This window comes from Xylocopa sonorina, chromosome 12, assembly GCF_050948175.1.
Source record: "Xylocopa sonorina isolate GNS202 chromosome 12, iyXylSono1_principal, whole genome shotgun sequence".
Classification (NCBI taxonomy): domain Eukaryota; kingdom Metazoa; phylum Arthropoda; class Insecta; order Hymenoptera; family Apidae; genus Xylocopa; species Xylocopa sonorina.
The window spans coordinates 8690828-8712403 of NC_135204.1; the positions used below are offsets into that span (position 1 = coordinate 8690828).

Sequence of the window (21576 nt, forward strand, 5' to 3'; positions counted from 1 at the left end):
TAATAAAATTCCTCGGGACGTTCACGCACGCGGTGGCTGATTAAAACGCGTAGCCGACGCGTGCGCGTCTAACTTCCACGCAGACAAAAGCGATTTACGAGTTCGTTCACACTCCGAGTTGCATATTAGACAGCAGCGACACCAGCGCGGCTGGGACGGGGAGGCTCTTTCGCGCGGTGTCTCCCTTCGCGGAGACGAGCACAATGGTGCATCTCGTCGGGTAATCAGCGCTCTGTCTAACGATAAGCTGTACAAAGATGCAATAACCCTTATCTGTCGCGTCTTTGTATCCTCGAACCGCTAACGAGTCGCACAGTTCTCGCCTTGGACCACACGCGACACTCTGCTCTCTTTAAATTTTCAACGACTTCCTTGAGAATTTCGTCTCTCGACGAGTCGAATGTTTGCGCGCCCCGCAGAATTCGTTTGTAAAACACGGGGCGACCGTTCGCCGTGCTAACGACGGTGAATTTGTACAACGTCGCGTCGAGGTTTCGCCGCGACGGCGAGAAATGCCCGCGGAAAAGACGCGAGACTTTCGCGGGACGCTAACAAATTGCAAAAGGAACGGCGCCCGTTAAAAGCGACGCGTACATTGTATAACGAGCGGTGTTCTACATATCCAGCGCGTTAGTCATACCTTTGTACGTCGCCTTGTACACGGGGACCCAGAAAGATAACGAGCCGGACCGGACAAATCCTGCTCGAACGACGTTTACCAATATTTCGAACGGACCTGCCTCTCAATATCGATACCTCGACTATCCCGATCTAACGAATCGATAGAGATACATAAATTATACAACCATTCTTAAACCACTAAAAAAAAAAACCACGGAACCCTATCTTTTCTTCGCCTTTAAAGGCTCGAACAACCACCATAATGGTTCGAAGTCTGATAACAAATCGGCACGAGTCCAATAACCGAAACCACGCTGTGTCTCAGCGCTCTAATTAAAATCTAAAACAATTTGGAACGCAGAAAACAAAGAGACGGTGCGTATAAGGAAGTAGCAAGACTAGCAGGCGAAACGTTCGCGGTTTGCATGCGTCCCAGGCACGAAACGCGGTAACGGCACCATCGAGCGGACCGTGGACGAAGCAGGACCCGAACGTACAGCACCCCAAGCGGTCCAGTAGCGGGCACGGACGACGTTAGTGTAAACGAACCTTTATCTCAATCCACGGGGCACGCGTTACATATAAGGGAATCGTAACGAGTAACGACATTAGGCATCGGCTATTGCCGCGTACATGGCAGCAGTCGGCTTAACCCCTCGCGCGGAGATCCGGTTTTATCAGCCATATTGGATGCACGCGGCGCGCTCAATCGTGGACTTAAGAGAGAGCGTGGGTCGTTCGACCCTGCCGGACCGGGACGGCACCGAGCCGCTTTTTCTTCCACCTCGCCTCGTCCATCCCCGGTCTTCTTCACCCCGTTTCGGTCTAACTGTAGTCCTGAATCAGCTCAGCCGAACAGTCGTGGAATCGCCACGGAAACTGGACGATTCGACCGTTTACACGAATGCCCAGACGTACGTGCTTTAAATGGGGTGTGTTTTAATATCGTTGCAGCGAGAGTTTGACTGAGAATTTGTAGTATTGGTTGGATCGAAGCGCTTCGACTTGGCGTGAAAGGTATCGATGATCGGTGGAATTTTAAAATGGAAAGAAGGATCATAGGGGAATGTTAGTCGGCGATCATTTTTGCATGGAAGCGATATGACTCGCGCGTATGATTCAACATGTGGGCGAATGGCATTAAAAAAGCGACGGTGATACGTGTCGAGGAACGCATAAAGCCTGTAAACATCCTCTGAGCAACGTGCTCTCGCGTCTGTTCGTAGCAGACAAGGGAAAGGATGCATCCCAATTCCGTTCTGATAGCGATTATCGACTGTCGCTTTTATTCCTCTTCGCTAAATCGTTTCGCTGTGAATTACTACAGTTTACTGTCCCACGAATTGAAGCTTCGAAATGTAGTGCATTAATTTGTCCAATAAAATCTAGGGGGAGATGTTCGATACGACGGAAAAGGAGGATGTTAGGATTTTGGATCGTGCTGTAGAACCGCGGACGGACCAGACCCAGAGAGTCGATCTACTATAATCAACGTATCCGATTTCGGTGTAGAAATCTTGGTTACGTAAAATAATGGACACGCGAGAGCTGCGAGTGACCACAAAACAATACAAGCAACGAAGTTCGAAGAACAGACTTTCCACGCAATTAATAACCCTCCTGGCGCGCCGACAGAATCTAAATCTCCAACTTGAGCGCCCAGCGATTCCGATCCAAGTAAGCGCAATACCCTTCCACAAACGGCTTCATTTATCAGGGTGAAAGTTAGCCGCTCGTCCAAGACGAGCAGCGACGCTCGCGAAAAGAAGAAAAAACGCTCGTAGGAGGGGTGCGGCGGAGAAAGAAACAGGAAAGAAATGCTGAAAATCCGCGAAGTGACTTGAGACCCGTTCTCAAGATCCATATGCAATCCCAGGCTTGGAAATGGACGTGAGACTGCGTCGAGGGCAACGCTGGTCTCCTTTGGAGTTTCTGCACGTGCTACCACGGGGACCTGGTGTCGGGAAATCAAGTTCAATGGCGTCTCGTTCGACGAGCAACGATCCCCGTCCGCATACGAGCACGTTTTCGTGAATGCTACGACGGAACTTGGCCGTGTACTTCGAGGGAACTTCTACTTTAACAACTAGCTATAGTTTTCGTCCGAAAACCTTACGATGCCTCCAGTACAGCGTATTTTTAAATGAAGACCGGTCTCAAGTTAATACAAACTGATAGACACTTAATGAAAACTAATGACTACGTTCATTATCTTTTTGGTTCAAGCTGTGCCGCGCGAGACACCCCGTATATAGAAGCATCCCTAAGAAACATAATACACGTGCCTCATTAAGGGTTCAAATAACCCCTTGCTGATAGAGGGTAAACCCCGTGTCTCGTTCCTTGGAATATTCATACGTAAGGCTTCGGGGCTGCAACAACACGTTCTTACGCTGTGCATTATACCGCACGATACCTAACGAGATCCAATTATCAACGTGCTGCACGTAACTCCCGATTCGTTAACGAACCCTCTTTAAAAAATCATCTGCATATACTCTCAACCCTAAAAATCATTGAATTTAATATTTGTCGGACAAAGAATACCAATTGAACGAATCTATTCTCTCACCGATTGTACTTTCATCCAGCCTAGCCTTATTGCCCCACAAATACCATCATCGTCCTCCAGTCTACGCGTCGCCCACTTGTTACCGACCACGTCGCGTGATACAGGTTGCCTCTTCCGTGTGAGATCTATTCGCGCACAGGACTCTCCCTCTCGCTCTCGTCCACTCTTTAAAACGCACGAATTCGTCCGACACCGAGCACCGTACACGGTCCTGTGCAAACTGTGACGGGAAACAGGCGGACGGTTAACCGTGCGGGTCTCGTAAAAGAGCCCTGTTTCTTAGCGGCCGGCAATAAAAGCATAATTCCGGAACTGCATGGTACAGGTGACTCATTTTACAGCTATAATCAGGATTAAGTGCCGCTATATACGAAGAAGCGTGATTGCATTCAATTTTTCGTCGTCGTTTTATTGCCACGGGGAAAAGTCACCTATAAACGGTTTGTGTTTATACGCGAGAGAAGATAAAAGGGATTCGGATATCTATGAATTCCTAGGAATCGGATAATTAGATTAGAATAATCATCTGATAAAATAGAGGAGGCGAAGAACAAACGCGGACCATCAAAAATGCGTCCAACAAGGGATAAAGTGATACCAAAATGGACGGTACGCAGACTTGTACCCACTTCCTTCTGGTTGTTAGGGCAGCTTCCATCGAAATTACTTGACGAGGTCTCCTGGACCAATGTGAAGTGGTAATAAAAAAAAAGCTTTCACCACAATCGCCTTGACAAGAACTAATAAGATATCTCCAATATGAAGGATAGTGTGTTTTATCTGAAACGCAATGTGAATCAGCCTATACAAGATAAAGCAACGATAACGCGTGTTCCTTAAGCCGGCGCGGGGTTACAAATGAGCCCGCAATAACCATTAGAGATAATATTTCGCCTTATCTTCATCTGCTTCGAAGCGCGGGATTAATGAATCGAGCTGTAGATGCACCTATGAGTGTATTCGCCGCGCTGGCACTTGGCGTTACAAATGCAGCCGGGGGAGCACGATACGCCCACGCTTTACTAAGCCCACACGATCACAGGGCCGTAGGTATTGTGACCCAGGTGTCACACATCCTGGAATGCTATCCGTCAGCTAGCCATTCAACTGGGAATGTTAATCAATCGGGTAGAAACCGGCACTTTGAAGCGTCTATAATAGAATATTACTATGCGCGTTAGTCATAATGTAGTCTTAACATGGTAGCCCTGTACAAGTGCTGGAATGAAGTACCTATGACGAACGAGATCCAACAAATCTTGTGAAGCAGTTTCGATGGAAACTATCCCAATGATCAGAAGCTATAGATACATATATACGAAATTGCCTAAATCCACAAATACTTTACTTACTATGCTATCCCACAAACGAGTTTTTGGAAGCTTTAAAAATTAGTGATTCATCGACAAAGGCTATCATAAAACAAGTTCCACCGAAAATCCTCCTTAACGATTCATTTATCCCGCCTAATTACAAGGCTCGGTCGTAGAAAAATCCAGACGGGAGTCGAGCGACGGTTGCACGATTTTTGGGCGCGCGTACACGCCGAGGAATTAAGCGTGAGACACGCGCGCACGCACGAACACAAGGGAGGGACGTGTACGTAGACGCAAATCGAGGAAAGCAACGACGCTCTCTAAGCTGCATCCGGCAGAGCGGCTGTTTTTTGTGCACCGCGTCGCATCCTTAAGTTCGCCACACTTGTCTCCCGAGTAGCCGCCTCCTCTTCGTGACTAGCGTGCGCGCGCGCGTCGCCATGCGAATGAAAATCAAAAAATTCCTAGCCATTGATAGATCGCAGAGCTGCGAAACCGAGCCCACTCGAATCGTTGCGAAATTGTGCACATGAAAATCGTCGATTCGCTGTATAACAATTTTTGGAGAATAATTTTAACGCGACCAGTCGTGCAACGGGTGGAAAGGTGGTCCGCCATGTTTCTGGTACACCGCTTTTGACGAAGTCTTGCAGTTTTTGCTACTTCCTTTTCGTACATCCAGCTACCGTTACTTTGAACGCTATTGAGATACGAAAACCTTCGCTGAAGAATAGACATGTGCTGAAACTGGAATATAGAGCAAGGCGATATTTACTATCGCTTTTTACAAGTAGAAAGTAAGCAACATTGATTATCGCTCTGTTTCTTTTAGGGAAAATACTTAATTGGCGTTTATATACTTATTTGCAATGGTTTCTCTCTTGTCTAGCTCACGGTGGAATTCATGCAATGTAATATCCTATTTGGCATGCGGTATTATCGACGGATATTGAAAAGAGGATAACAAGAGGACTTTGGATTAAATAGAAAGAAGGAAAAATTGAAAGTTTTGTGAAATTAAAATTTAGTTAAATCACTTCGATTCTAATCTTTCGTGGAATTTCTGTTCTTTAGCAAAAATATCGGATTCAGAGAAGACTTTCGATAAGCTGTAAAGAGATATAAAAAAGCAATAAATTCTGGGTAAAATGCATTTCGAAAAATCGATGAACAGTCAACAGAGAAGAAAGATATCGCGATGTCACTTTCGCACGTGCGAACGAATGCAGATGGTTGTAAGAGGTGCACGTTTCCTCCCCCACATGAAATTTCGCGAAGCACATCATTACATGGTATCATCCCTTATCACCATTCTAATGCCTCACGTGGACTTCTGGTTTTTTCGTACGTTACGTTAATCTATCGACCGTACTTCGTTCGGAAAATGTGTTCGTAATCTTATGAAAACATCACGTGATCTACTGATTGCGAATTTTTTAAATTTATGAAGTCTCGGATTTTAACTGTAATTAATGACGACTTTTTCATTTCATTCTTTCTGTACTTTATCTCTTGTAGTATCAATTGCAAATATTTAAGCTGATAATAATGGATAATGGAAATAGAAATTATGAAATGAATCGTTTTTATCGTTGGTACGATATTGATTATGGATATTCAATGCTAATATTTCCTTGTAGATAAAAAAATTTGCTTAACCCATTAAAGATCAGCGATGTTGATCATTCTTTTTTTTTCTGCAATTCAATTCAATAAAAAGTTGCAAATGAAATTTTGCATCAACCCGAACATGCTGATCCATAATGGGTTAAGCTAATAATTTTTATTTCTTAAGGATTATTTGCGAAAAATAAAAACTGCACATGTCTTTCGTTATGGCTAAATCTGCCTGAGAACCATCGGTGTAATATATTATTTATCGAGTTAATGTTTACTATAGCAAATGTAACGATATTTGCAACACGATTTATCGAACCGATGCATCGATTTTCCAGCAAGCAGTTGCAAGTATTGCAAGTCTTCAAGAAATGTGAAACTTCATTTTCAATCAATTGCTTCATGCCACCAAAAATGCATCAATTCTACTAACAGAGCTGATCAAGTTACCGTACCATTGACTTTAACATGGTAATATTGTGCTGACACACGTTTCAGAACAGCAAATTCCAATCTACCAAACGTCTTACATTCTACTACAAAAAGATTTAAAATTCCCAAAACTAAGCAAGATTCTGGTCTTGGTAATAAAAAAAAATATGCTTCTTGGAAATAATGACAACATAAAAAGCAGAAACGTAAGTGGTAAATGATAACTATATCTGCTACAGAAGGACTTCCACTTTTTTAATTAGATATTATTTTGTAGTTTTGTCTTTGTACTATCACACAAGTGTCTTCAAAGATAAACAATCATTCTACTTGACATTTTTCATATTGCAATATGATATCTAACTCTAGCCTCCATATTGCCACGTTGATTGGAAATCCTGGACAAGAATATAAATTTTCAGTAACAGATTAACAGTTTTCGAAACTGATTTACGGAATACTGTGGCTGTAATTTATTCTCCTTATATCCTTTAATGCACGTTTCGCATCGTTTTACCCTTGTCTGTACAACGAGGCGAATTATCCACTCGAAGTACGACGCGCGATTGCATTAAAGGTAATATACACGCGGCGATTGTGTACAGGCGCCACGATTGACGCTTTCATTTCGCTACCGTTCGCGAATTTTTATTCGCACGAAACGACGCGATCTCGTTTTCGTTTATTGTTCTGGAAGGACATTTGCATAATCGAACAATAGCCACGCACGTGTCCGCCATTGAAAAAAGCTGAAACGGCGCGCAGTTGATTCGAAACTGCATCACCTGAAAACTGCGACTTGCCCGCAATCTCAAAAACGAACAAACATATTTACGACATGACGTAGAGTACCCAAGATCGTAATCTTAAGTTCTGATATAATATTGAGTCTGAATTACATCCAGTATCGTGACATAATTTGTATCTAGAGACAATGCAAAATACATCAAACGATACAAGTTCAAAACAAGCCACCATCGAATAACCACAATGACAATAAAGCTTTACGCACTTTTGCCGTCCTCTAACTTATATATACAATTATAGATACTATATATTCACAAGCAGTGATTTTCAGCTGGTCGACGCAACGCATAGGCGCATACAACACGACCATAGACATCGATCCAAGGATCGACGATAAATCAGGATATACTCACCGAAAAAGTCCTCCCAGCTAACGGATCCATCCGAATCCACGGCGTTGGTAGCCGTGGCCTCCACGTCCGCCTCGCTGCCCATCTCGTCGCATCAAATCCAGACGATTTTTCCCGCGAACAGCCACCAGGGAACGGCGCAAACTCGAGCAATCCTATCCTCCTCGTTTGTCACCGGCCCACGGAGAAGAGACACACAAGCGCACGGTATCCTGTTTACTGGTGCTGCCCTGGGTGTCCATCCGTCGAACACACGTCACATATCCGTCGCGCGCGGGCGCTTAGGCGCCAATCACCGATTTAACCGTCCGCGTCGCGTACGTAAACAAACCGTGGTACAGGTACGGAGGGGGGACCGCACGACCAACGATCACAGACGCGCGTATCGCGTTAATCGGTACCGCGGAAGGAAGAGAACGACGACATCCCGTTGGCACGCGGTCGCGAGACGGACTGAGAGAGCGGCAGCCTTCGACCCGAGCCGACCGACCGTGCCGGCGAGTCAACGAATCGGCAAATACAGCCGCCGCGCCTAACCTATACACGCGCACACACTCGAACCAGCCAGGCTCCACGCTCTCCGGCTGCGCGCGCGTTCCTCCGCTCTGCTCGCAGCCGACGCGCGCGCTCGTCGCTCCTCAATGCGGCGACTGTCCTCGGACGAAACGGCGACCGCCGTTCACGTTAAAACGCCGGCCGGTCATTGAATTCGGACCGTCGAATATAAGTATTTTTAACCCCTCGCGATGCGACGCCCGCCTGCTCGTCTTCGCCGCTTCTTGTCGCGCCTCCTCCGGCGACGTGTACCGCGTGGCTCGCGCATCCTTCCGGCGTCCACGTAAAATCGCTTCCAGGACACCGCTACTCTATTTAACCTGTATTTGCAAATCATGGTTTCGAATAAATTTTTGCGCGACAGATGGAACAGGATTTTTTATTGCGACTGAAGAAAATATGCGAACATTCTATCGATTATGTTAAATGCTTTTCTTCGGTCGTATGGATATTCGCGTTGTGGAATTGAATAGCTGACCTATTTTTTTTTATCCAAAGTAAGAAAAGGTAAAGGAAATTGATGTTATTTCTTGTAATAGTAGCATTGATTTAAGTAAAGTTAAGTGTAAACTTTGAGGGGACGGTAACCGTCAGATATGCTAATATGGACGTTTTAACGTTTCAATATGGCGGCATTATGAACTTTGGCTATTGGCAAATTTTTCACCCGATTTTTCATCACATCGTGTGAAAGGAACAAGGATATAATCTAAACTTGAGGCTTCAATTGCACACGAACAAGCGGAAAGTTATATTCCTTGGAAACTACAGTTATAAGTAATATTCTTTTATTGTAAAGTAATGCTGTTATAATGTCGAGCACATTTAGCGAAAAATAAATGATGGATTTAGCAAGAGACGGGGAAACATATTAAACGTATGGGTATAGTCTGTACGCATAATTGTTTATGTGGATTACCTGTAATCTGCATTATTTTCAGTTAAATAAGTGATTCTGCTCGATCGCGAATGGACCCAGCCACAGTACGAAAGATTCGAATGAGAAGCTTATAAGGACTAACAGTAATCTTCCCCCACTAACTTGTACACCGTTCCCCTTCCCTTGACTTTTCAGAAATGCGCATGCGCAGAAGAAATTATTAGAAACTAACTCGAACCCCGCCAATATACTTATAATTCAAAAATAGTATAAAGTCAAGTTTGAAGATACTTGAACATTTTTGCATGTATTTTACTAATATACCATTAAAACATAAACTTATTAATATATCGAACAAAAACTAATTGCTACGAGTTTCACTTTAAATTGTTATTGCATAGGTGCGTGTAAATTTGAATGCTTGTAATGCTGGTGCTTTCAAAAGTGAATTTAAATAAAAGAATAATTAATAACATTGAGTCGTTTTTCTTAGAAACCTCTTCATTACCGATTGTGCAGTTAAATCTTTTACCATAAGGGGCCTGCAAAAACTTCGCAAAGACATCGTGTGGCGCAACAATCTTTGACGAATGAAATTATTTCCTTCCCATGTTACAGAACATTCCTTTCATTCAAATTGAATATAAAACAAGATTGTTTCAGTCTTTTTCATTTTAATTTACGATTTAATGTGCAAAAGTCTTGTATATCTCGCAATCGACCCAACCATCTCGCATAAATCCGTGAGATCATATCCACGGCTTTATCAACCATGAACTTTGCAAACTTTTTTCTACAACGTAGAATAATTGGTTTCTTCGAGTTTATGGAGATTTTTCAGCGACACCACGCTTAAGGTCATGTTAGTTCGAGACCTTAGCATGAAGATCGCATCTTAATGATGGCGTGCTGCTACGCCAGAGGGGCGAAAGACCCCCGATATCGATTTTCAAGGACACTCGGCCGTTCTATTCACGAAATTACCATTCAAGCATATATTGCTCGATCTGTCCGACCTAGGTTAATGGAAAAATCGTTCCTCTCCTAGAATTTTAAATTTCTAATCCATTTTTCCATTCTCCGACTCGTTCCACCCCGATTTCATCGACCTAATTGGTCGCCACCAGTCCGTAAACTACAGTATCACCTTTCACCTATATCGGACGTGCATATCGCCTAATATCCCCGCTCATTATCTCTTCGTTCCTTCGATTTTTGCGGTCACGCTAACCGCCATCCTTTTCAATCGCTCCGTTTCCCCGCGTCTCTTCCTTCCTTTCCTCCTTTTTTCTCGCCTTATCACTCGGGAATCTCCGTCCAGAAATAACTATTCCGTTCTAAAGTCTTACTTAAAGAGATTGAAGAACGAATCGAATTGATATTAAATGAACGCGTCATGATTCAGCAGCAAACAGTAATTTTCTTTTTCGAGTACGGATTTTTGGAATGACCACCTTCCACCACTATCTCTAATCAACTATAGTGGAACCTCTACGACTCGAATTATTTATCGCGAGTTCAATACGTAGTTTATCTTTTCACTTAATAATTTCTTCGCCTTGAACTTCGAGTCGCCAAGGTTCCCCTGTACCTTTCTTAAATAGTTCCCACATTATGCATCTAGATACAACTATTTGCTCCCAACCTACCATCTACCATTTTCGTGATAATACGAAACACCCCATTAATTGCAGTATAGCCTCATACTTTAGATCTAGAAAATTCATCCAGCAATCTTCGTTAGCATCGAAAACCTAGCGTGTTCCACCCTCACAAAACGGATCTTTCTAATGATATTTACGTTATTCATCTAGGTACGACAATTTTATCATAACGTACTATCGTCCCCAGGAAGTTAGAAACGCCATACCACGATACTTGCGCGCTGGCACCAAATTGTACGCCTACTCATCTCTTCAATCACATCGAATAGCTACGTATTAAACAGGAGCTTGGTGGATACCTGAACCAACCAACGAGTGCGTTGACCATAAAGGGGTGTACCCATGGCGGCCTTTACGGACCTTGCTAACGCAAGAAAGTCGCAGGTGAAAGAGCGCAGGTCTCGGGAATCAAAGCTTAGGAGGAGAAACCTGGCCGAGGGTGGTCGACTGGAGTCACGCGAGGGTTTAACCGAGGCCCCAGAGCCAAGCGGCCGATTGTTCTCGTGGTAAATCAGTCAGTCTGCAGAATGAGGTGTACCGTGTGGCTGCTTTTCGCGTTGTTCTCGCAGTTGTTCGCCGGGTTACCGGTGATCAGCTCCCAGAGGACCCACGCCAGGCAGGGAGTGGGCCGGGAACAGCCCACCGTGAGGATCTCCAAGCAAGGATCGGTGGCTGGAAAGGAGGTGAGATGATTTAATTTCATTTTCACATGTTCGCGGTTGTAGATAATTCAAGATTGGACACAAAATTGGATTCCAAGAGAGGAGCATTTTGTTCGCTTGTTATACGTACAGCATGGAATATTTTCGTTTCGAAGAAAGACATATTTTTTTATAGGGATAACGAAAGTCCACATGGTATTCTCTGACTTGTATGTCCAGTCTCCGATTTAAGAGGATAACATTGGGAGATTTGGTTGCTAAGTGATTAAACGTCATGGTTCCTCGGACATTGATGGAATAAGGGATTCCAGTAACCAATGAGGGTTTATTAGGAGTTTTACTGTTTGTCTTTTGGGAGAAGAGTTTAGGATAGGTTGAGGATGGCTTGTGATGTTTGATCATTAGCACGGTTTGGCTTCTACGGTCGACCAAAGGGGGGTTCGAGTTTCGTTTCATCGGAAGATGCGATACTTTTTGAAATTTTTCCACTGCTTAAAAAAAGCTGGCTGGTAAAAATAGTTGAGGCGAAATAAAAATATTACTTCGTGTACGGTTTCCTGGCGTTGCTGAACGTGTTCACATGCAAATTCTTCCATAAAACAATTTAATGAACCCTGCTGTTCGTATTACTTCGTTTTTAACCTTTGAACTCCTCTCTCGTTCCCTTATAACATCAATTCCGCATAATAAACGAGCGTTACGTTGGAGAAACGCATACATCACTGTCTAACATGGAAACGTTGAAACGGGAAAAGCTGCATCTGAATAAGTATTCGACATTTTAACCGCACGACGAACAATAACATGCAAGCACCGTAAGTTTCAATTGTTCCTGCTAAGTGCATGCAGATAATATGCACGATGAACGCATAACTGGGCCAACATTTATGAATTTTAATTCTGCGGATTAGTTTCTCCTTCGCCCCGCATTCCTGCCATGTTCGCACCGCAGTGGAATCCCAAGAAGCCAGCGGAATAATCCAATCTGTAACAATGTTAAGATATTTTTAAATTAAAATAAAATTCTAAATTAAATTAAAAAAAAAAAGGATTTAAAAGAAAAAACGATTTTTCATCATTCTACTTTGCACGATAAAATATGGCTGGGAAGTTTTAGATTAAAATCACGAAGTCTTACGCGAGCTATGAATGATTCAATTTTAATTGCGTATAAAAAACGAATTTGCAGTTGTTACGTTGCGCTTGAACATAATGTTAAGCTCGAGCCTTTTGAAACTCTGATTGCGGGTCACCTGGTACCATTATTCTTATATAACTCTGTGTATGCGCGACGGAGTAATTTGTTACACGTAAATTCGTGTTTCGTTGAGAAATCTCAACGAGCGTTTAACTGTTTTCACCAGAATTCGTAACGCGAGTGTATCTTGGATATCAACTCTTCTGCTACGTGAATTTCGTCGACTTCGTCTCGAAACAGAGAAACGAACTACCATCATTTTGTTCGCAATTGCAGGTGTTCTTAAGTGGCAATCAAAAAGTGGTGCAGTATCTGGGGATACCCTATGCTCAGCCACCGGTGGGAAAGCTACGCTTCTCTACCCCCGTCACCGACCCTCTTCCATCATGGACTGGCGTACGAAACGCGACGCAATTTGCACCCTCTTGCCAGCAAGTGACAAATCGCCTAAAACTCCACGAGCAGCATTACCAGAGTTTGCTACCCCCTGACCGTCCCAACCCAGGGGTCAGCGAGGACTGTCTCTACTTGAACATCTTCTCTCCGGATGGTAAGTGCAATCGATGCGATTAATCTAGAATCAGCTTCAACGTTACAATCTCCCAATTACGGGCTACATGAGAACTGTTTCCATTCTAATTTACCTTCTCACCCAGATCGTTCACGCTGTACAACACGGGATCCTCCATCCGACGTTATCTAAAGTGCCGTAATAAAGCATCGCGGTGCAGGCTGTCGCGTAATTTTTCACCGCGCATCCCTCGATCGTGGAAAGGCAGCAATTCGCTCGGCTCTCGGTTAAATCGGCCGGTTCTCGTGGCGCTCATTAACCACTTAGCGTCACGGCGCCATTAGCTCCCGGGAGGAAACGTTAGGATCGCGTTCGCCGGCTCGTTCGTCGCGAACACCGGCTCGTAATCGTAATTCCCGGCAGCTGATAGCGGCAGGCTCGATGAAATCCTCGATACAAGACACGAGAACCGTTTTCTCTCGCGCGAAACCGTGGCGCAGCTCGCTGGAACACGCGAACGGTCGACGACGATCACTGGGCCCTCTCTTTCTTCGGCTTCGACGATACCTCGCGCACACGGAAGCCGTCTAGCGACTCGATCGTTATCTCGTTTTGAAGAAAAACTTGTGGTCAGACTGTCGTCGAGGCGAGAAGCGGCGATTTTTCTTGTTTCTTTCCTCCTTTCTCGCCCCTCGTTAGTGCTCGCCTGGAAAATTAATAGCAAAATTGTATGCGCCGTGGTAGTTTGGTTTCAACTAGCCAGGGAGCTAGTTTAAATTATCAATCTATGATTAAACGAATTTTGTAGGCGTAATAAAGAAAGGAATGATAAAACACTCGATGGCTCTGTGTAGAGTCCCTGGAACTGTTTCGACGCCTCTCTATAGTCAGACAAAAATCAGCTGGTGGTTCAAGGTCGCGAGAAAAGGCGTCTCCTCTGCTACTTCATTTGAATATCCTACTCTCGCATCTACCTCGCGCTGTTCTCCGTTGCCTAATTTTACTGTCCGCTAAAATAAGGTACACCCACGTTAGCCTACGACGCGTGGTCTCGATGGTTCGCCAGATTTTAACTACGATCGTTGCTTGTACGCTTTATGCAAACCGCATACCGTGACCTATCGAACAATTTCCCGTTCCAATTTCTCGATTGACAATAAATGCGACCGGCTGCGTGCCAATGGCACGTAAATCCGCTCGTCCCAGGATGTCGGTTAAGGACTGGGCTAATAGCGTCATTAGAGGCATCATTCTCGACTAATTTCGGATGTCTCGTGCGGCCTGGGGCTCGGTAAATCGCGCAAGAAAGTTGAACTTTCGAAGGTTGCGTTCGCAACGAAGACTCGTCACGATCGATACCACTTTTTTGCACTCGACAAATTGTTAGTTCACCTACAGATTTCTAGAAATTGAATAAGATTAACGGAATCAGATAAAGTCGAACCGATGATCTTGTCGATAGCACTTATTTAGTATAGATTGCAGTCTATGTGACGAGTCACACGGCTCTCGAGGAGCGATCGCCGAGATTAGTATAGCGTACGAGGTAGAACGGGCGGCTATCGGCTTGGAAAACTTAAGAACGTTATAATTTGGTGGTAGTTTAAGGAAATCCTCGATAAGAACGCAGACCGCACGATTGTCATTATTTTTATAAGTATCTGATATAGGTCGAGGACACTGGGTCCTCCCCACCTTGTCTCACATGTGCTGACTTTATAAAACATTCATGAAGCATGAGAAAGTAAAAACTGGAAATTGTTGCAACAGGGAAACGACAAGAGGACCAACATTTTCGTTCGATTACATAACGATCGAGGAAAACAAAGACGTTCCACGCGTTAACCGGAGAGGAAAGCTTGGATAGAGCTAGGAAACAAGTCGATCAATCATATGTGACAGGTTTATGATAGCAATTAGTACCATTAGCCTGTACGATTTGGTAAATATTCCATGCTCCACTTTTTAGGAAGGTGAAAAGGTTAAAAACGTGCTAAATAATATCCATTTGGAATCTTAATGACACCACTTTAAAAAACTCTAACTAATGCCTATAATTAAGTTCAGAATCAACCTGTGGCATTCGCAAACGGTAGCTTTCGACATAGCTGGTATCATTCGACTCGTATCTTCTCTAAAACCAACCCACGATGATTGAAAATTACAGTATCTCCTAATCAAATCCCCTCCTCTGTTCGAATTTCAAGGAATAGGATGAAAGCTTGTGACAGATCCAAACTTACCCCGTACAAGGTCTAATTGTGCGAAGAAACGAAGGCGTACAAGGTACGCGTGTCACGGTGGTCTGCTCGAAAAGGGGGGAAAAATAGGAAAGGGGACAGCCAGCGAATCGGGAAATCGTGTCGATCCCGCAAACCCGGGTACGGTCGATATAGAAACAGCAAGGAGCAAGAGTAACAGTAACTGGCGCACGGCGTGGCACGCGATCTTTTAGGGTTAGTCGAGATGTTAAGATACTGGTGAGGCCGGTCACGAAACCACCCCCGACGTTCCCTGTCCTCTGCCGTCGTCCACGCGCGCCCCTCTCGCCGTAGTCGTCGCCGAATCTCTGTAAATTGCCGCCAATTCCTTTTCATTCCTTACTTTAAACTTATTTCTAGATAGAAGAATATTGTAAATTATACCTGCAGGTTCTTTCGCAGGGACTCTGACTGATCCTCGAATTTCTCTCTAGATACATAGCTATACCGTATGAATACTTCTTGAAAGTTGCGTTGCACGATGTGTGTGTACACTTATTTTTAGACTCGAGTTCTGCGGTGAATTTATAGACTATCTCTTGGACTTTTCCTAAGCAAACAGTGAGCTGACATTTAAGAAATGTCCAGTCATAATTGTTCACTTCACCTTTATCCTTAATAAGACGTTTGCATAATGCAGATCTTGCATTCGATAAATAAACTATTCGCCTTGCAATTAACATCTGATCTACAAGCGAACGTCCAGAGCCTCCACGACGAAGAAACGCACCTAAATTTAATCAAGTCGTCAAATACCAAAGTTTCCTGCGATGGTTCAAAGTGCCTCTCGTTAAATTTGTACGAATCTCATTACTCCTTACTAAACCTTATTAACTTCCCTCGTTCAGATCGGGTTAATTCGGAGGAACGGCAAGGGTCCGCATCCAGGTCTCGTAAAAACCTCTTCCCCTGATCTATGTAAACGAAACGTTCCTAAGGCGACAAACAATCCTTCCGTCCGACTACAGCGAGCAGACGTGGGTCTTGGAAAAAGATTCGTGCCGTGTGCAATCGCGATAACGCGTCTAATGAATCGTTACGGCGGGTCTGAATCCCCGCGGAAGGTTATTCCTGGACGATTTTCGACGCCATCATAGGGGGCCTCGATAACGAAGACCAGGCCGAACTTCCGGTTACCGAACCTCTATCGTCCGCCACGTTTTATCAGCGCCATCTAGCAAAGCATCCCACCGTGCAACGGCCTGGATATCCTTCCGACCTTGGCACGCTTCGAAAACCGGGCACACGCCACGCGGTGTTCAGCCTGCTGGAAGAAATCACCGAAATTAATTATTCAAACGGTGGCCCCCAGCCGCATAGGTTTCGTGCCTCCGACTAAGACGATTGCCGTTTCATAAAAGTTTCAGCGTTCCTGCTGGACTTCGAATGTACAATCGTCCAGGCTTTTTTTCTGAACGTTTCTCGAGGCGAGGGGAGGGAACGGTTCTGGTAATCAAGTGGGTAGAATTAATAGCGACGAATAGATTTTCTTAATCGTTTGTTCTTCAAGCAATTTAAGTATAATCATATGGTTTCGTTATTCGTAGAAGCTTTATTGGTAGATTCGATGCGGAGGGTTTCGATAAGACCCTCTCCATAGATTTGGGATTATCAACGTATACTTAACTTATATCCTATTATTGTCCGATCGCGAAACTTTCGTTCAAGTCTCGAGTCTCTGCTCCTCGTAGATGTACGTTTAAAAGTGTGAATGTACGGGGCTTACTTTCAGCGAATTTGGTCGTTCTAAGATCCGCGGGTCTTTGGTCGTTTCAAGTGGCCAGGAACATTCGCGACGGCTCATCGCCGGCGACGGATGACGGTATGCAAATTCTGTCACGATCGATTCACCGGTTTCGACCGGAAATGGGGATGTATACTAGCGAGCACGCGCGCGTACCCCGCGATCTTCGGAATTCCTGAATGCCGCCTCGTCGATTCTTGGAATTCCAGTTCCCATGAAACGACGTGGTCAAATTTTCAACAATTATCACGTCGTCCCTTCCATTCCGCTTGTTAATTGTTTCTTAATACCGGCGGTTAAAATGGTAATTAGAGTCTACAGCATAAAAAGAGTGATTAAAAGGGGGGACACATCTGACTCTTTACTTCTTTTCTCTTCTTTTTTTAATTTTAAGTTGTACAGGAGTTTCGAGATGCAATTTAACCGTTATTATTTAAGACATCGTTTAAATAACGTGGATCGTACCGTGGTGTGATTATTCTATATTGCGTGGACTTGAATTTTCCCAGGGGATTTGCCGGACGATGGTTGGCCTGTGCTGGTATGGTTTCACGGAGGCGACTTCAACACAGGCACTCCAGCCATATGGGATGCGTCGACTTTCGTCAATAAACATAAAGTAAGTTACTTAACGTTATTCAACTTTTGAAACCGGTCGAAAGTAAAAGACAAAAAGAAGAAAGAAAGAGAGAAAGGGGGAAATTATCATTTGAGATCTTTTATATTCCTCAAGTATCGTTTAACAGATCCAAGATTTTAACGTTCTTACATTGGAAAGGCGTTTCGTGATTGGCAAGTGATGCTCTGACCTTCTAACTCGTACATATCGTAGAAAAGAATCCCTGATCCCGAGTCAATCGGGGCGAACGTTGGAAGTCGACAGGAAATCGAAGGAAATTAGGGTGTTTCTTGCGTGCTCTAGCTAGCCCAAGGCTGAATCGAACCATTTTTCGAATCGCAACGGGCCACGGTTCATCCATGATGCATGCCCTAGGTATCGCTGTAAATGCTAATCCAGGAACAGTGGTCATGAGAACATTATTAACGCGGGTTCGTTATTGAAGGGGAACACGTTCAACGGCTCTTAAAAATTGTTATAGAAACGTACAACGGTGTATTATACAGTAATACAAGGGGGGCCTCGTAGTCTAACTACATCGTAAGAACTTTTCTAACGCTACTGACTCGTTCGTGGTCTTACAAAGCAATGTAAAAACGACGTTATAATAGAAAATCTTACATAGACAATATTAATAATCTACCTTATAAACATTTCCCTATCTAACGTACTGTTTTCAAGCAGAATGAATCGTAGATTAACACGTAACTTAACACTCGCACGTATCCGACCTCTTCGAACCTCCTCGTATCCCTTCGCGCGAGTCCGTTCTACAGAAAAGTTTAGAGAAAAGTCCAACAAAAAAAAAAAGAAAAAAAAAGGAAATAGAAGAATACCGACTCGGAAAATATAAACTGCGACCGCCCGCAGTTGAACGATCCTACCCTCCTCTAAGAAGGAACATGTAACTTTGAAACTCTTAAACCTAGCCGCAACAATATCGCCTCGCGCGCGCCTCTTCTCGAAGAAAAGCTCCTTAGTACTGTTCTAACCCTAACACGCTAACGATCTATAATTAAATCATCCTCTATCTCCAGATTCTGGTGGTCACGGTGGCTTATCGTCTAAATATCTTCGGGTTCTTCACGACCACGGACGCGGAGGCTCCGGGTAATTACGGCATGTTCGACCAGATAGCGTCGCTGGACTGGATCCAGAAGAAGATCCGTCACTTCGGCGGCTCCCCGTCCAACGTGATCATCTACGGGCACAGTTCCGGCGCGATAAGCGTCGGGCTGCATCTGATCAGTCCTCTGAGCAAGGACAAGTTCTCGAAGGCGATCGCGATGAGCGGCGACGCGATAAGTTCCGTGGGATCGCCCCAAGCCGAGCTACCGGTCGTCGACATAATCGCTGAGAAGTTCGGCTGTTATCGCCAGCCGACGTCCGCGTTGATGGAGTGCCTCCGTCGGGTGGACGTGAACATCCTCGCCAGGGAGTCCTCGGACATAGAGACCTGGGGCCCGATCGTCGACTACGAGACCAACAACTCCACGGAACCGTTCTTGCCTATGGATCCAAAAGACGCGTTAGACAGTAACTCTCTAAACTATGTCCCTCTGCTCGCCGGTTACACGAACAACGAACAGGCATTGGCCTACATGGAGACCCTGGGCAAGGGGAACGTAGACGGCAAGCTTTCCTACGACGACTTCGAGACGTTGATCACGGATGAGTTCGTGTCGTTGATCGAGAGCCCGGAAGACAACAGTACCTGCGAGATGAAGCCGCACTTGGTAACCGAAGCCGTCTTGTTCTTCTATAAACCTCATCCGTTGAGCAAGGATCCTGGCGTCCTACGGGACAGGTACTTGGACTTGCAAACGGAGAAGAACTTCGCAGCTGGCCTCACTCTGCTGGCTGACAAGGTGTCCAAGGCGAGGCCGACGTTCGTTTACAGGTTCGATTACAGGCCCAAGACGCAGTCGGTCCTTAAAGACGTCCCGGAGTGGACCGGAGTTCCCCACATGTTCGAGCTCCCGTTCGTCTGGGGACTTCCTGTGACGGTCAACAGCCCAGTGCAGTGGAACTTCGCTGACAAGAAGATGGCCGAGACGGTGATGGCGATGTTCGCCAACTTCGCCAAGGCTGGTAATCCCTCCGTGAATAACGTTAAGTGGGAGCCTTACACCGAAGAAGAGCCTGGGATTTTAATTATCGATAGGAACAGCGAGATGAGCAATTCCAACAGTGTGGATTATAAAGCACTAGACTTCTGGAACAATTACTTCCCGATAGTCCTCGAAGCGGCGGTGGACAATTGTTGTAACGTGACCAGTCACTCCTCCGCGTGGAGAGAAGCTTCTTGCGAGATTGTTCTTAGCGGTATCACTGTTTCTGCGATGCTGTGGCGTATGGAGTTGTAGTCGACGGTGCTGGTCGCTGGGTTTTTCTTTGGACGTGCTCAATGAGGCCTCTTCTGTGCAGACGTTACCGGATGCTAGATGTATCGGGCTTATGGTAGTTTCTTGGGACGACGAATCATGTAACTGGTTTGTTCTTGGTTCAATAAAATTCCAATTTTTGCTTGATCGGCCTATTTTGTCCTGGTTCGTAGACTAGTCTCAATCAATTCTGGGTCTGCGTGTTTAAAGTGCACGCGATGGGTGCATAAAAGAGGCCTGAACAGAAAGGATCGTCGATACACAGGCATCGCTTATGCGAACGTATAAATTCAGCTAGTCTTAAAGGCAACGAAAACGCTTAAGATATTAAAGAACAAAGTAGACACACTAAGAAGACAAGTGGTGTAAGTTCACAGAGATATCAATTTTAACTGTTTTCTACGCCTCGAATAATGTTTATTGAATTGCGAGAAAAGAAAGGCTTGACCAAAAAAAAAGTGACGAACTTAAACCACCAGAAAAAAGAAAAGAAGGGAGAAGAAAGAGGTGTCTGGATGTAGCAATGAGGAGGAGAACCAGAGACCCTGGGCTTTTTCTTTGTTTCGTCAATATTTTTTTTTCTTTTTTCATCTTTTTTCTTAACATTCACTGAGAGATTTTTTATTATTTGCTTTAATACGGAGAGATATAGAAAAAACATATATTGTTCGAGAAACAAACGGTTGATATAACTTATGAATATTTTGATGCTTCGATAATAATTAATAATAATAATAATAGTAATAATAATCATTCATGTGTGTGTCTGTCTGTCTGTGTGTCTCTTCTCTTCATTTCGTGTGTGTGTGTACCGTCTATGTATAATTATTATATTATATATATATATATATATATATAAATAAGAGAGGTGCGCGGCGGGCGATGCATGGGGGCTGGTGGCCTGCGCACGCGCACGTCCAAACATTTTCTTTCATTTCCTTTGCCTCTTTTCTTTTTTTTTCTTCTTTACTCACTTCCATTTCTCCTAAATATATATATATATATTTATATATTTATATACTATCATTAATTAATCATATTTTCTTTTTTCCCCACTTGTTCTTCTTCCTGTCTCTCTTCTTTTTCTCCCCCCCATCTTCGTCTTGTTTTTATTTTTTATTTGTATTTTTTTATTTTTTTCTTTAATGCAAAACTCCTACTACAATGATAACCGACGCCACGGGGTCTCGTTAACACTAAAAACTCTTTGTGCGCATCTGTGTTTGCGCGTGCACACGAGCCACCCCGAGACAAACGTATATACAACATTATTAGTTTTTTCTTCTTTATTTTTTACTCGCTGTTTCTAACCCCCCTACCCCCTCCCACCCCCTCTTTCTCTCTCTTTCTCTCGCTGTCTATGCTTTATTCTCTCCTTCTTGG

The 21576-nt window shown here is 44.3% G+C and overlaps 2 protein-coding genes across 4 annotated transcripts in view; one reads left to right on the forward strand and one right to left on the reverse strand.

Annotated features, from left to right (window-relative positions):
- The window catches only part of Gefmeso (Guanine nucleotide exchange factor in mesoderm), a 44085-nt gene extending 36041 nt beyond the window's left edge, over positions 1–8044 (reverse strand). For all 3 annotated transcript variants that reach the window (XM_076905555.1, XM_076905554.1, XM_076905553.1), the window contains exon 1: positions 7719–8044. In XM_076905555.1, the coding sequence (XP_076761670.1) occupies positions 7719–7800 (82 nt within the window). In that variant the 5' untranslated portion in view covers positions 7801–8044. The remainder of the gene's footprint in view (positions 1–7718) is intronic.
- A 3196-nt stretch (positions 8045–11240) lies between these two features.
- On the forward strand, positions 11241–21205 carry LOC143429791 (carboxylesterase 1C). The gene is made up of 4 exons (XM_076905584.1): positions 11241–11497; positions 12951–13224; positions 17700–17809; positions 18847–21205. Exons 1-4 carry the CDS (start codon positions 11342–11344, stop codon positions 20173–20175), a joined length of 1869 nt encoding a protein of 622 aa, XP_076761699.1. The 5' UTR covers positions 11241–11341; the 3' UTR covers positions 20176–21205.
- Positions 21206–21576: the final 371 nt, after the last annotated feature.

Bases quoted from the DNA above. Each gene is read 5' to 3' on its own strand.
- LOC143429791 (XM_076905584.1), top strand. From the start codon at position 11,342: ATGAGGTGTACCGTGTGGCTGCTTTTCGCGTTGTTCTCGCAGTTGTTC. The intron at 13,225-17,699 runs GTAAGTGCAATC...GAATTTTCCCAG, and splicing joins GAACATCTTCTCTCCGGATG to GGGATTTGCCGGACGATGGT. The intron at 17,810-18,846 runs GTAAGTTACTTA...CTCTATCTCCAG, and splicing joins CTTTCGTCAATAAACATAAA to ATTCTGGTGGTCACGGTGGC.